Source organism: Trachemys scripta, chromosome 1 (assembly GCF_013100865.1).
Source record: "Trachemys scripta elegans isolate TJP31775 chromosome 1, CAS_Tse_1.0, whole genome shotgun sequence".
NCBI lineage: Eukaryota > Metazoa > Chordata > Testudines > Emydidae > Trachemys > Trachemys scripta.
In genome coordinates this window covers 340,465,566-340,478,869 of record NC_048298.1, presented here as the reverse complement: position 1 = coordinate 340,478,869, position 13,304 = coordinate 340,465,566, and the positions used below count along the sequence as shown (strand labels likewise).

Genomic DNA, 13,304 nt, shown 5'->3' with positions numbered 1-13,304 from the left:
TTTCTGCATCAGTTTCAGAAAGTTAAACACAGTATTGAAATTTGATGTCAGAATCCCAGGAGAAGAAAGCCTTTTCCACACCTTTTAACCTGCATTAATTCAGGATCATAGAATCATAGAATCATAAGATCATGTCATTTGGCCTCAACAGCATACATTATATGGAGAAAAAAAAGCCATCACCAATTACTAGGCTGAACAGTCTGCAAGACACAGTTTGCCCTGAGAATCTGAGCTCCTGGTATCGGAGAATAATTTCTTCACTCCCAGGGGAGGCTCTCAGATTGAAGTTCTCCAGGGTCTATTTTCTGCTCTTTCCTCTGCTCATGGAACCAAGCGAATTGTCTGGGAGCCTTGGCCAATGTGAGAGTCCACAGGGACTGTACAGGGAAATCATAAAGGTCGCTGTCCAGCAAGGTGAGTGTCAGACATCTGAGATTCATACACTGATTCTCAGGGCTCTGCCTTCCTGTCACAGTAAGATTTCTTCTCTCTGATGAGCGGGATTTTGGTGAGTTGCCTAATTCTGCATTAAAGTTAGTTCTAAGGGATAAGAAAGGGTTCCAGGGTTAAAGTCAAGAACCATCTGGGCAGGAATTCATGAGGACAGCAACTTGAACTGTTTAATATTGTCAGAAAACCAAGGGATTTACCTTTTAAAATTGGAACTACAAATGTATTGGAAATAGTTTAGACACATATTTATTTCTAAGATCAGTTCCTTGTCTCTTACTGTGTCCTCTTATCTGTCTCAGTAGTTTGAGTATTTGTGTTACAAAGGATTCACAACAATAATGGGCTGCACAGTAGCCAGATTCTTCTCTCACAGTCTGCCTTCACTGGGTCACTCCAGATTGACACTGGCTTCCCTGAAAGCAAAATCAGGGCCCCGGTGTTTTGGAATCCAAATCTTTCATGCAGACAGCACTGGGACTTGTGGGGACAGGGAGGAAGGTTTATGCAGGCAGCCTGTGAATGATGTATGCTATGATTCTACAAGGGGATGTGACCAGGCCGCATAACTCTGGACTCCACCTTGCAATGTCTGTGCTTTTCCCACAATATTCTTTAGGAGCTATGTTTTGAAACTAGGGGTTCCTGCCATGTGTTAAAACTATATAAGGCAGCGAGTGACATCATGGGTGGTTCTTCACTCCCCACACAAAAGGACTACTCAGAAGACCTGAGGAACAAAGACTGAACCTGGGGAAGTGCTGGACCAATGCTAAAGTGATTTCTAGTCTTTGTATGGAAACCTGAGAAACCCAAACTGTAAAACAAATGCAGCTTGTGCCTTGAGAATCTTCTAGACTGCTTGTATCCTCAATCAGGGTGAGAAACGGCTAATTCATACTCAATCTAAACAAGTTGAAAAATTCAGTTTGGGTTATGGTTTATTTGGTAGGTGATCTGTTTGCTAATCCTTATAAACACTTAAAGGAATACTGGTTTTAGATTAAAACATAAAGCAAGCATACTTACTACAAAAGATACATTTTAAGTGTCTGGGGGGGATATCTCAGCTTGGTTACCACAAGTTTGCATTGACCTCCCCACATTGAGGGAGGAGCAAACCAGGAAACAAATCCATACTGGTTGGAGTTTGGATCATGGCACGATGGTACAGCTCTGGGGTCCTAGGCTAGGGATTATTTTGGCTGTAGCCTCACTACTGTTGGTTTATGCAGTGGCTGGTCAGATAGCCTGAATGTAACTGCAGCTGGGTGTGTCCCCACCTGTGTGAATGCTCCTGGAGATGAAGGACCAGTAGCGGGTCTGCAGCTTGTCACAGGAACACATTGACAGAAGGAGCCCAGGCTGGTGAGTCAGAGGGCTCTGTGTTACACCAGTTCCAGGTGGCATCCAGGGGGGAAACCATCACACTTTGTTCCTCAGCTGCTTCAGTCTCCCCTCATATTCTGACCTCCTGTCCATACTCTCCTTCCCCATCCCAAGCTGCCCTGATCACAACAACATGCTGGTCACCAGTGTTTTCTCCTTGCTCTCCAGTCATCCCTGGCTCCCACAACCTCCGAGCCACCCCACACTCCGCAGAACTCTTCCTCTGCAAGGAGTGAGGTGTCTCATGTCACATCTCCTTCCTTGGCTGGGGGGTAATCATAGACTGTGTCTAACCAGATAGAAATCTCACGAGTGACATATGCCAAAGCAGGCACCCGTGCAGATTCTCTTGTTACACCCATACACACCAGACAGTGCTTTAGGGATTGCTACCCAGGAACAACTCACAAGCTGAGTAGTATGCACATTAAATAATGAGAGTGGGAAATTCTGGGACATGTGAAGGACTAGATAAATACCACTGCCATGTGCAGGAACCACTGGTAGCTGCCTGAAACAGGGGGCCACTGCGACACAGCCGTTAAACCCAGGATGCTGTGGGATCATGTGCTCGACAGTTCTGTTAGCCATTAGTGGTGAGGTTTTGTACATTCATTCCTCAGTGAGGAGATTTTATGAGCTCAAGTCATAATTTTTACCACCTAAAATGTTCATCCAGGCAGTGCCTCATGGCATCCCTCAGCCTCATGAAATGCACACCTAGTGTAATGTTTCCAAGGTGCCGCAATCTCATGACAATTTCTCCCCATAGGGCTAAATGCAACACGGTCATGAATAGAAAAAATGCCTTCAGTAAGTTCCTGCATGAGCTTGCAGGCAAAACGACTCCAGCTGACACCTGGGGACATGTTCATAGATTCCAAGGCCAGAAGGGACCATTGTGATCATCTAGTCTGTATAACACAGGCCTGAGAATTTCCCCAAAAATTATTCCTAGAGCAGATATTTTAGAGAAACATCCAAACTAGATTTAAAATGTCCAGTGATGAAGACTCTGCCGAGACCCTTGATAATTTTTTCCAATACTTAATTACTCTCACCGTTTTAAAAATGCATGCCTTATTTCCAGTCAGAATGTCTTTAAATTAAACTTCCAGCCACTGGATAGTCTTACACCTCTGTATGATAGGCTGAAAAGTTCTAAATACCAAGACCCTTGTGCACGTCCTGTCCAATTTGCTGAGCACAAAGTGATAGCCCAGCATGGTAGTGTCTGTCTCCAGGGAGGACTTGGGCTCCTTTCTGACATAGGAATTGCATCGTGGATCAGACCAATGGCCCATCTAATCCAGTGTCACAGTGACAGCCACAGGTGCTGCAGAAGGTGTAAGAAACCCAGCAGTAGGTGGATGGGGGGATGACCTAAGCATCCTGAATGTGTCACCCTAATGTTGAACAGCTAGAGATTGGCTTGTGCCCTGAAACACGTGGGCATATAGGATTTCCAAAATATTTATTTAGCTGTAAATATTGTAACTGGATAGTGTCACTATCCATATAAATGTCCAAACCCTTCCTGATTCTTACTTAGCTCATGGCCTCAACTACTTCTTGTGGCAACAAGTTCTTCAGTCTAATTAGGCATTGGGTGAAGAAAGCATTATATTTTTATCTGTTTTGAATGTGCCACGTTACAGTTTAATTGAATATCCTCTTGATCTGGTGTTAAGAGACAGTCACATTACATTCTCGACATACTCTCTACCAGTCAATATTTTATAGTCTTTTTTCATGTCCCCTCTTATTCATCTCCTTTGTAGGGTAACAATCCCAGTCTTTTCAACCTCTCTCCATGTGAGATTTTCTCCAGGCCCTTGATCATGCTCATTGACCTTGCCTGAACCCCTGTAGTTCTGCAATATACTGTGTGAGAAGGATGCCCAGTAGTACAGAGGGGAGTCCAGATGAGGATGAAATATTGACTGACTGATCTGATAGTGTTGTATTTTCTGTATGATTTCCCATCTGACTTCTCCTGGATCCCAATGTTTTGCTTAGTTTCTGTCCGTGCTTGCACTGTGAGCAGGGTTTCACCGAGCTGTGTACTATGACACCCAGGTCCTTGTCCTGAGTTCATACAGTTAAATTAGAATCCTGTTAGGTGCTTGAGGAAGTTTTCCCGTCCAATGGGCATACTCGTTGCAGTTATTGACATTGAAGATCATCCTTTTGACCTACTGCTTACAAACAGGGAAGAATTGGTAGGGGAAGTAGAAGTGGGTGGCAACCTGGGCAGTAGTGACCATGCGATGGTTGAGTTCAGGATCCTCACAAAAGGAAGAAAGGAGAGTAGAAAATATGGACCCTGGACTTCAGGAAAACAGACTTTGACTCCCATAGGGAACTAATGGGCAGGCTCCCCTGGGAAGCTAATATGAGGGGGAAAGGAGTCCAGGAAAGCTTGCTGTATTTTAAAGAAGTCTTATGGAGCACACAGAAACAAACATCCCGATGTGCAGAAAGAATAGTAAATATGGTAGGCGACCAGCTTGGCTTAACAGTGAAATCTTCAGTGAGCTTAAACACAAAAAGAAGCTCACAAGAAGGGTAAATGTGGACAGATGGCTATGGAGGAGTATAAAAATATTGCTCGTGCATGCAGGGATGTAATCAGGAAGGCCAAACAGAACTGGAGTTGCAGCTAGCAAGGTATGTGAAAGGTAACAAGAAGGGTCTCTACAGGTATGTTAGCAAAAAGAAAAAAGGTCAGGGAAAGTGTGGGAGCTTTACTGAATGGGGGAGGCAACTTAGTGACAGATGATGTGGAAAAAGCTAAAGTACTCAATGCTTTTTTTGCCTCGGACTTCACAGACAAGGTCAGCTCCCACACTACTGTATTGGGCAACACAGTATGGGGAGGAGGTGAGCAGCCCTCAGTGGTGAAAGAACAGGTTAAGGACTATTTAGAAAAGCTGGACATGCACAAGTCCATGGAATTGGATGATGTGACTGCTGAGCCACTGGCCATTATCTCTGAAAACTTGTGGTGATCGGAGGAGGTCCCAGATGATTGGAAAAAGGCAAATATAGTGCCCATCTTTTAAAAAGGGAATAAGGAGAACCCAGGGAACTACAGACCGGTCAGCCTCACCTCAGTACCCTGATTATAAAGTGGATAGAAAGCTGGCTAGATTGTCGTGTTCAATGAGTAGTGATCAATGGCTCGATGTCTAGTTGGCAGGCGGTATCAATTGGAGTGCCCCAGGGGTCAGTCCTGGGGCCAGTTTTGTTCAACATCTTTATTAATGATCTGGCTGATGGGATGGATTTCACCCTCAGTAAGTTCTCAGAAAACACTAATCTGGGGGGAGAGGTAGATACGCTGGAGGGTAGGGATAGGGTCCAGAGTGGCCTAGACAAATTGGAGGATTGGGCCAAAAGAAATCTGATGAGGTTCAACAAGGAAAAGTTCAGAGTCCTGAACTTAGGATGGAAGAATACCATGCACCGCTACAGGCCGGGGACCAACTGGCTAAGCAGCAGTTCTGCAGAAAAGGACCTGGGGATTACAGTGGATGAGAAGCTGGATATGAGTCGGGAGTGTGCCCTTGTTGCCAAGAAAGCTAATGGCATATTGGGCTGCATTACTAGGAACATTGCCAGCAGATGGAGGGAAGTGATTATTCCCCTCTATTCGGCACTGGTGGGGCCACATCTGGAGTATTGCATCCAGTTTTGGGCCCCCACTACAGAAAGGATGTGGACAAATTGGAGAAAGTCCAGTGGACAGAAATGAAAATGATCAGTGATTAAGAAGTGGGCAGCATTATCTCCCATAAATGAAAACAAACTTGTTTCTCTTAGCAATTGGCTGAACAAGAAGTAGGATTGAGTGGATTTGTAGACTCTAAAGTTTTACATTGTTTTGGTTTTGATTGTAGTTATATAACAAAAAAAACATTTGTAAGTTGCACTTTCAGGATAAAGAGACTGCACTACAGTACTTGAATGAGGTGAATTAAAAAATACTATTTCCTTTGTTTATCATTTTTACAGTGAAAAATTTGTAATAAAAATTATATAGAGTGAGAACTGCACTATTTTTACTCTGTGTTGTAACTGAAATCGATATATTTGAAAAAGTAGGAAAACATCCAAAAATATTTTTAAAATTTCAATTGGTATTCTATAGTTTAACAGTGTGATTCTCCGAGATTCATTTTTTTGAGTTCATCACATGAGTTTACTGCGATTAATCGACAGCCCTATTATATAGTATTTACCATATTATTTGTTATAAAGTGTGCTACCCACCTCGCTGTGCTTCTCTCCATTCACAGGCACCTTGAGCATTTCTGAGCCTGACAGATGCATTGACTACCTGATGGCAGCTTTCAACTTCACCCCCTCTGATCCTTCAACATTCATCTTAATGGGCATCCCTGGCCTAGAAACAGCCCACATCTGGATATCCATCCCTTTCTCTATCATCTACATGATGGGCCTGTTGGGAAATTTCACGGTTCTGTTTGTTGTAGGGAAAGAGGAGACCCTGCACAAGCCAATGTACCTCCTGCTCTGCATGCTGGCACTCACAGACATCAGCACGTCGACCTCCATCATGCCGAAGGCACTCTTTATATTTTGGTTCGATTTCAAAGGCATTACTGTGGCTGGCTGCCTCACCCAGATGTTCTTCATTCACACAATTTCTATTATGCACTCAGCTGTCCTCGTGACAATGGCCTTTGATCGCTATGTTGCCATATGTAACCCTCTGAGATACGCCATCATCGTCACCAATGTACGAATAGCTAAGTTAGGGATCATGGCTTTATTAAGAGCTGTTCTCTTCGTTCTGCCTCTGCCCTTTATCTTGAGCAGGCTGCCATTCTGTGGCAACCACATTATCCCCTATACATACTGCGAGCACATAGCTGTGGCAAAGATGTCGTGTGGGGACATCACAGTGAACAGGATGTACGGCTTGGTGGTAGCATTTGTAGTTATCGGGTTAGACCTGACTCTCATTGCCCTGTCCTATGGTCTGATCATCAGGGCCATCCTCAGAATCTCCTCCAAGAAAGCCCACCAGAAAGCCTTCAGCACCTGCACATCCCACCTCTGTGTGTTGATGATGGCTTATCCTCCTGGCCTCTTCTCCAATCTGACACAGCGGTTTGGTCAGGGCATTGCTCCCCATGTTCACATCATCTTGTCAAACCTCTATTTCCTCATCCCCCCCATGCTCAACCCTATCATTTATGGGGTCAAAACCAAAGAGCTTCATGACCAAGTGGGAAAATACATCTGCAGAAGGTGATCGCTGGGGGACAAAAACTGTAAACCTGAGTGATGACAGGGGGAAAGACTATCTCCTCGTTAATCAACGGTGTTCTGTACCAGTTTGGCTGAGCTCACCATTGTGGAAGTTCACTGTCTGAGAAGTTACTCACATCTAACCTTTTATCACTGGATCACCAAACACTGCTCTCTCCATTGCTGTGTCACCTGATCTCTTTCAGCATCACCTGTCAGACCCTACCTCTGCACATTCCCTCGGCCTTTCCATGACTTCCAGACCACCAAAAGATACTGCAGCTTTCTCAAGAAAGTTGGCTTTCCATTAAACCGTGTGTGAACACGGTTCTTCATCAGTTTGATGAACTGAAGCTACGGTTTCTGACAGACAAAGAAAAGAAAGCAACAACAATGCTGAACTTCTTTATTGTATGTACAGTTATCTAGTGAGCAAAATTAACCTGATTTTTCTACGTTCAGTCCTTCAGGAAGCCTCAATGATAAATGAAGTGTCTCAGTTGGATAGTGCTAATACAGGAAAGCTGCTGCAGAAATTGAGGACATTCTTCTAGAGCTCATTGGTGAGGGTTTTGAAACAGTGTGTTTTTGATAACTGGACCGTGTTACCCTGGATTTGTGGAGTGTGTACTACAGAACGTGTTCAACCCAATTGCAACCATATGATGTGCACTCAGCCACTATGAATTAATAAAATAGAACACCAAATAGTTCAGGGTTAATTGGAAAGCAGGCTTTAGGATGCAAGGTCAAAATCAAGCTGGCAGTTCCCGCTAAAAAGAAGTGGATAGGTAAGTAAATAAATGAGAAAGAAAAAAGATAAATGGATGAAAACTTTGAGTCTAGATGCCTCTGATATTAGAAGTTTATTGAAAATTAAGCAAAGTGATGATCCAGTAGAAGTCACTATGACCTATTTGTTTATAGAAGTTATAAAAGATTAGCTAATACAGTGTACTTTGGAGGAGTTATCTGAAGTAATCTTGAGAAATGCTTTTTTCTGACACCCTTTCTCCTCAGCGGGTGAGCAACTGGCCACTGCGAACCTGCTGTTAATTATTCAATATAATTCCAAATGTTAGGACATATCTGGGATGTTCTAAACCTATTGCTTATGTCTGTGTGTGCTTAAATCTCATAAACTGGGTGTTAGACATGAGCATGCTTACTTGCATTTAACCCATGATCAGACAGAATTGCTGTGTTCCCATTGATTTGTTCCTGCCACCGCCTGGAGTGAAATAGTTAATTTGCCCTTCCTGGGGATTCTGAAGACCGCGGGTAATAGACTGCTGTATTAAACTATGACATCACCTTGGAGTCCAATAACTTGCCACTTTGTGCAGCTGATTTTGGAGTTGCTTTCAGCTGAAACTTTCAAAATGCACTCTAACCATTCCCGTTGTCCAAGACATCAAAAGTAGGTGTCAAGATTTCATCTTGGAGTTTGTGAAACAGATGAAACAGAGATTGCCACCAAATGTCCAAGTGATTGAATCGCTTCCAATACTAAGTTCTTCATGACTTAAATTGGCTGATATCTCATTTTTGCCATTGTTTTGTGAAGACTTTGGACAGTTGGAGCAGCACAGTGGAGAATTTTGCTTCTGGTTCACTGGCCTCATACTCAGAATAACTGAGTAGAGCACTTTTGGATTGAAGGTCTTGAACACATGGATGCCACTGGGGATTATAACTTTAATGAATTTATCTTGTTTGCTCTTTCATTGCTGTTGCTACCTTTTAGCAATGCTGCAGTTGGAAGACTGTTTTCTCAGATGGACTTGATAAAAAACAAAACTGCACAACACGATGCATGAGGAACTTTTAGAAAACGTTCTTCATCTTAGGGTGTACATGCAACCCACAAAATATATTGTGAAGAGTTTTCACCAGCTAAATAAATGATTTCACTGGTCACTGCTAATATGTATGACCAGCAGCAGAAGCATTCCACTTCCAAAGAAGACAGTAATCATGAAATGTTACCTTTTAGAGACTAACCGTAACAAACGAATACAACTCAAAATATGGACATTGGCTACCATCATTGAATGCAATTAGAAATAAATAATATTGTCAAGTTATTGTGGTTTTTACACTACATACGTTTTGGGCTCCTTTTGGGCTTCTAACACCTTAATTTGCCTTTTTTTTTTTTTTTGTTTGAAACACCTGACAACCCTCAGTCAGGATACAAGTACCGTACTGGGGTTTTTATTTTGAATGTGATTGTCATCTCATAGCTTTGTTGCTAATGTGGACAAAATCTATACTAGGTATCTACCTAAAGCTTTCATTTGTTACTTGATGTATAGACCAAGGTGTTAATTAAAAAAATTCTTCGTTTCAAGATATAGATTGGGTTATTTATTTATATGTTTATTTATATGTTAGCTGAGTCCTGACTCCCTCCTCTCATCCATGCTCCCCCTACGTGTCCCGTACACCCGCAGCTTGCTAAGTCCCTCCTCTCCTGTCCCCCCGCCAACCATTCGTTGAGTCCCTCTTCTCCTCCACCTACCTTTCCCCATTGACCTCCGACTGCTGCTCGCTGAGACCTTCCTCTCCTCCACCTCCCTTCCCATTGCTTGCTGAGTCCCTCCATTCCTCCACCCTGACTCCCCCTTCCCCGAGATGCCTACCACCTTCTGCTCATCAGTGAAAAACAGAACCACATTTAAAATTGGGCCCTGGCCTCCTGGCCCCCCATGTTCCAGCCCTCTTAGATGAGTTGTTCCAGCATCAGCAAGCACTGAAGCATGAGCAGTCCCACAGCTGGTCCAGGTACAGGAGCCAGACATCAACCAAAGAGCAGAGGCGGCTAGGTGGCAAAAAGTCCAAAGATGGAAAGAAAGTGAACTGGGGACACAAGTTGTGTCTCGGTCTTTCTCATTTACATTGTTATATTACAAGACATTTTTATTTTTCGATTACAGCCAGCAGGCAGATGCCGTTTTCTGCTTTCCTTGCAGACAGTTTTCCAGTGTTTTGAGAGACCCTGCATTCACTGAAAATGGAGCAAGAGACCAGAAAAATATAGGAAAAAAACTTCAGAAACATATACAATCTGCCATATAGAAGCAGTGATCTGAAAGGTGGCATTTTATTCAAAAGGTCAAAAGAAGTGGGCTCTATGGTGGCACGGTTCAAATTCTCACACGATGGGGTGACATGAAAACAGAGACTATGCTTCAAAAATCACCAATGTACTGCTTTACCTGGCTAACAAAGGAATAGCACTGCAGAGGCAGGATGAGAGAGAGGAATCCTCAAACTGTGGAAACTTTCTGGAATTATGCAATTTGTTTTCATGGTATTATGAAGCCTTCACAAAAAAGAAAACAAACAAACAAACAAACAAAAGTGGTTCTTTCAATGTCACATACCACTCAACTGAAAACGAGCTTTTACAAATTGCTGCTGATATTGTGAAAACGCAATCATTCAGAAAGCTCATACGAATGGGTTGTGTACTGTTCTTGTTGATGAAACACACAGTTTTAAACAAGAAGAAATGACAGGCTGTAAGAGATGCACAGAAAATCTGGAAATAAAGGAAGGATTTCTAAGATTTCTTGATTGCTCTGAGTGAGGGGATGCTGGCCCCACCTATCCCAACATTAAGCAGTTCTTGCAAGCATGAGGTACTGCAAACTTGCCAGTAGGACCACAGTGTTATGATGAGGGCCACTGTCATGATAGGTTATGTAAGTGGAGTAGAGCAAAAAATGTTGAAAGATCATCCAAGTACTATATATATACAATGCATGGCTCATGAATTGCACTTGGTTTCAGTTGAGGCCTGCAAAGTAAATCGGACAGCAACAGGGTTTTTTTTATATATATATACTTTAAAGGGTGTGTTTACCTTCTTTTCACAGCCTGGCACACACCATGCTCACTTAAAGGGCCAGAAGATGCTTGGAGTGAAATTAGAATTATCTAGTTTAAATGAGAGGAGATGGGCATACAGATGAAAAAATATGTCTACTGTAAAAACTCCATGAGCGCACTTCTCAGTAGTTTGTTGGGACTGTCAGAGCCTCCCCACCGAAGATTTATTGATGCATTCTTGTTGAAGAATGTGCAGAAAATAGATTTTGGGGTGTGCTTGGTGGTTTTTTACCATGTTCTTAGTATGGATCATGTAGTGCGCAAAGTTCTGCAGATACCAGACATGACACTTTCTCAGGCCTTCAGTGTATGGCAGGGAAGTGTCAAAGTGTTAGACACTATGCAAAGCAGCGTTAAGTGGGATACTCTTTGGAGGAAGCCCAAATGTTCTGTGAGCTGCATGATGTCCATGTTACCCTTGCACAGAGGAAGAGTATGCTCAGAAATAACCTGTGGAAAAAAACAGCCTTTCTTGGCTGTTCAGTTCAAGCACACTTAGAAAACAAGAATATGACCCAGGTAAAAATGAGAGCGCTAAAGGAAAATGGGGCAGACAGCTGTATTTTCATGTGCTGGACGCACTCTTAGGTGAATGTAATCTCAGGTTTTCATCCCAGTCAATGGAAATAGCTAATAGTGTTGAAGCAGGGAAAGAACGTGATCCAGAGGGCACTGATGGACTGCTCAGTAAATATGTGAGGGCCCTTTCAATCAAATGGAGACTTGCTAATACAGAAATGGAGGGACTTGATGAGTGGTGGGGTCTTGGGGGTAGGGGGTGCAGGCACCCGGTGGGCAGAAGGCCTTGGAGGACGGGGGTTAAGGAGAGGAGGAAGGGATTTGGCTAGTGGCGGACAGTGAGGGTCCCGGAGAAGGGGAGAAGGAGGGACTCAGCGAGTGACAGTTAAGGTGTTCAAAGGTGAGAGAGGGTAGAGGAGAGGAGGGACTCAGCAAGCAGCGGTTGGGGAGGGCACAGGGAAGGAGGTGAAGCATGGGGTGATGCCATGGTCCAGGAACCGGGGGAGCTTCTAGCGCTTGGACCAGCCTCCCTAAATACCAAAGCCACGCGCCACCCATGCCACCTTATCATCTCCAGATCTCAGAGCACTGATAGACCCAAAGGGCTTGAGGTCACAGCCCGGTGCATTGGAAGGCCTGGGCTCCCCTACCTACCCCCTTTCACGTCACAGGCCTAAGCCCTGACAACTGGGTGGCACTCCCCTGCCAACCAACCCTGAGCTATGGCCGTCACAAGGTAAAAGACTTGCCGACTCAGAAAATTTTCTCAAAGTGAACATGTTTTACAGGTGACTCTATATAATAAATGCACAGCTTTCCAATCACTTCCAAAGCTTGCAGGTACGTGCTGATCAATTCAGCATCATTCAGCCAAATACGCTTAATTCTGCAAGTGACAGGCTCTGTATGAATGAGCTGAAAAACTGGTCAATCATTCCAACAGACATTTCTTTGCTTTTCCTGGACGTTTGCTTTCATTCAGATCTGTTTACAGCAGCGGTTCTCAAACTGTGGGAGGTGTGGGAATGTATAAAGGGAGGCGGAAGCTGTGTGATTTTTTTAAGAGACCCAGCTGTCAGCACCAGGTGGCTGGGGCTAATGCAGAAGGGCCGTGCACAACCAGGGGATGGGTAAAGGGGAGAGCTGGAGCCTCAGCCACCCCAGGGTGACAGTGGGAGCCCAGACTGACAACGGGAAACACAGCCACACAGAGTGTTTCAGTGCTTTACATGAGCCCCATGCAGGGCTCTCTTAGCACCTGTGACATGTCAGATGTCCCAATTTCTTAAAAACAAACTTAAAACCATTATCAGCAGTGCTTGCGGTGAGAAAGAGCTTACAGGAGAAATGGTTCGTTTTGTGACAAAGGGAGAAAAGCGTACAGCACAAACTGAAATGAGGGCAGCAGTGGAAGTCCCAGCAAAATGCAGAAGTTGAAAATATGGCAAAACTTATTTCAAACTGGGCTTTACGTGGAGCGAGTCCAGAGATGCACCGAAGACTCAATATGTTCTATGCAATGAACTACTGGCAAACCACAGTATATGGTGCTGCAAGCTACACCAGCATCTCGAAACAAGACACCACACCTTAGTATCTAAACCCATCAAGAATTTTTTTTTCAGAGGACAGGGTTACGAACAACCTCCATACCCAAGGTGTTCATAACTTTGAGGCTCTACAGTATATCAAACATTGCACAGCTGCTGGTGTATATTCATTTTTCTACAGCAATATAATTAAAAAAGAAATGTCTGTTTTGCCTT

At 43.7% G+C, this 13,304-nt stretch overlaps 1 protein-coding gene across 1 annotated transcript; it reads left to right on the top strand.

Annotated features, from left to right (window-relative positions):
- Positions 1-6,187: 6,187 nt before the first annotated feature.
- On the top strand, positions 6,188-7,126 carry LOC117872525 (olfactory receptor 52E2-like). The gene has a single exon (XM_034761037.1). It carries the CDS (start codon positions 6,188-6,190, stop codon positions 7,124-7,126), a length of 939 nt encoding a protein of 312 aa, XP_034616928.1.
- The last annotated feature ends 6,178 nt before the right edge of the window (positions 7,127-13,304 follow it).

Coding starts and splice junctions, on each gene's coding strand:
- LOC117872525 (XM_034761037.1), top strand. CDS start 6,188: ATGGCAGCTTTCAACTTCACCCCCTCTGATCCTTCAACATTCATCTTA.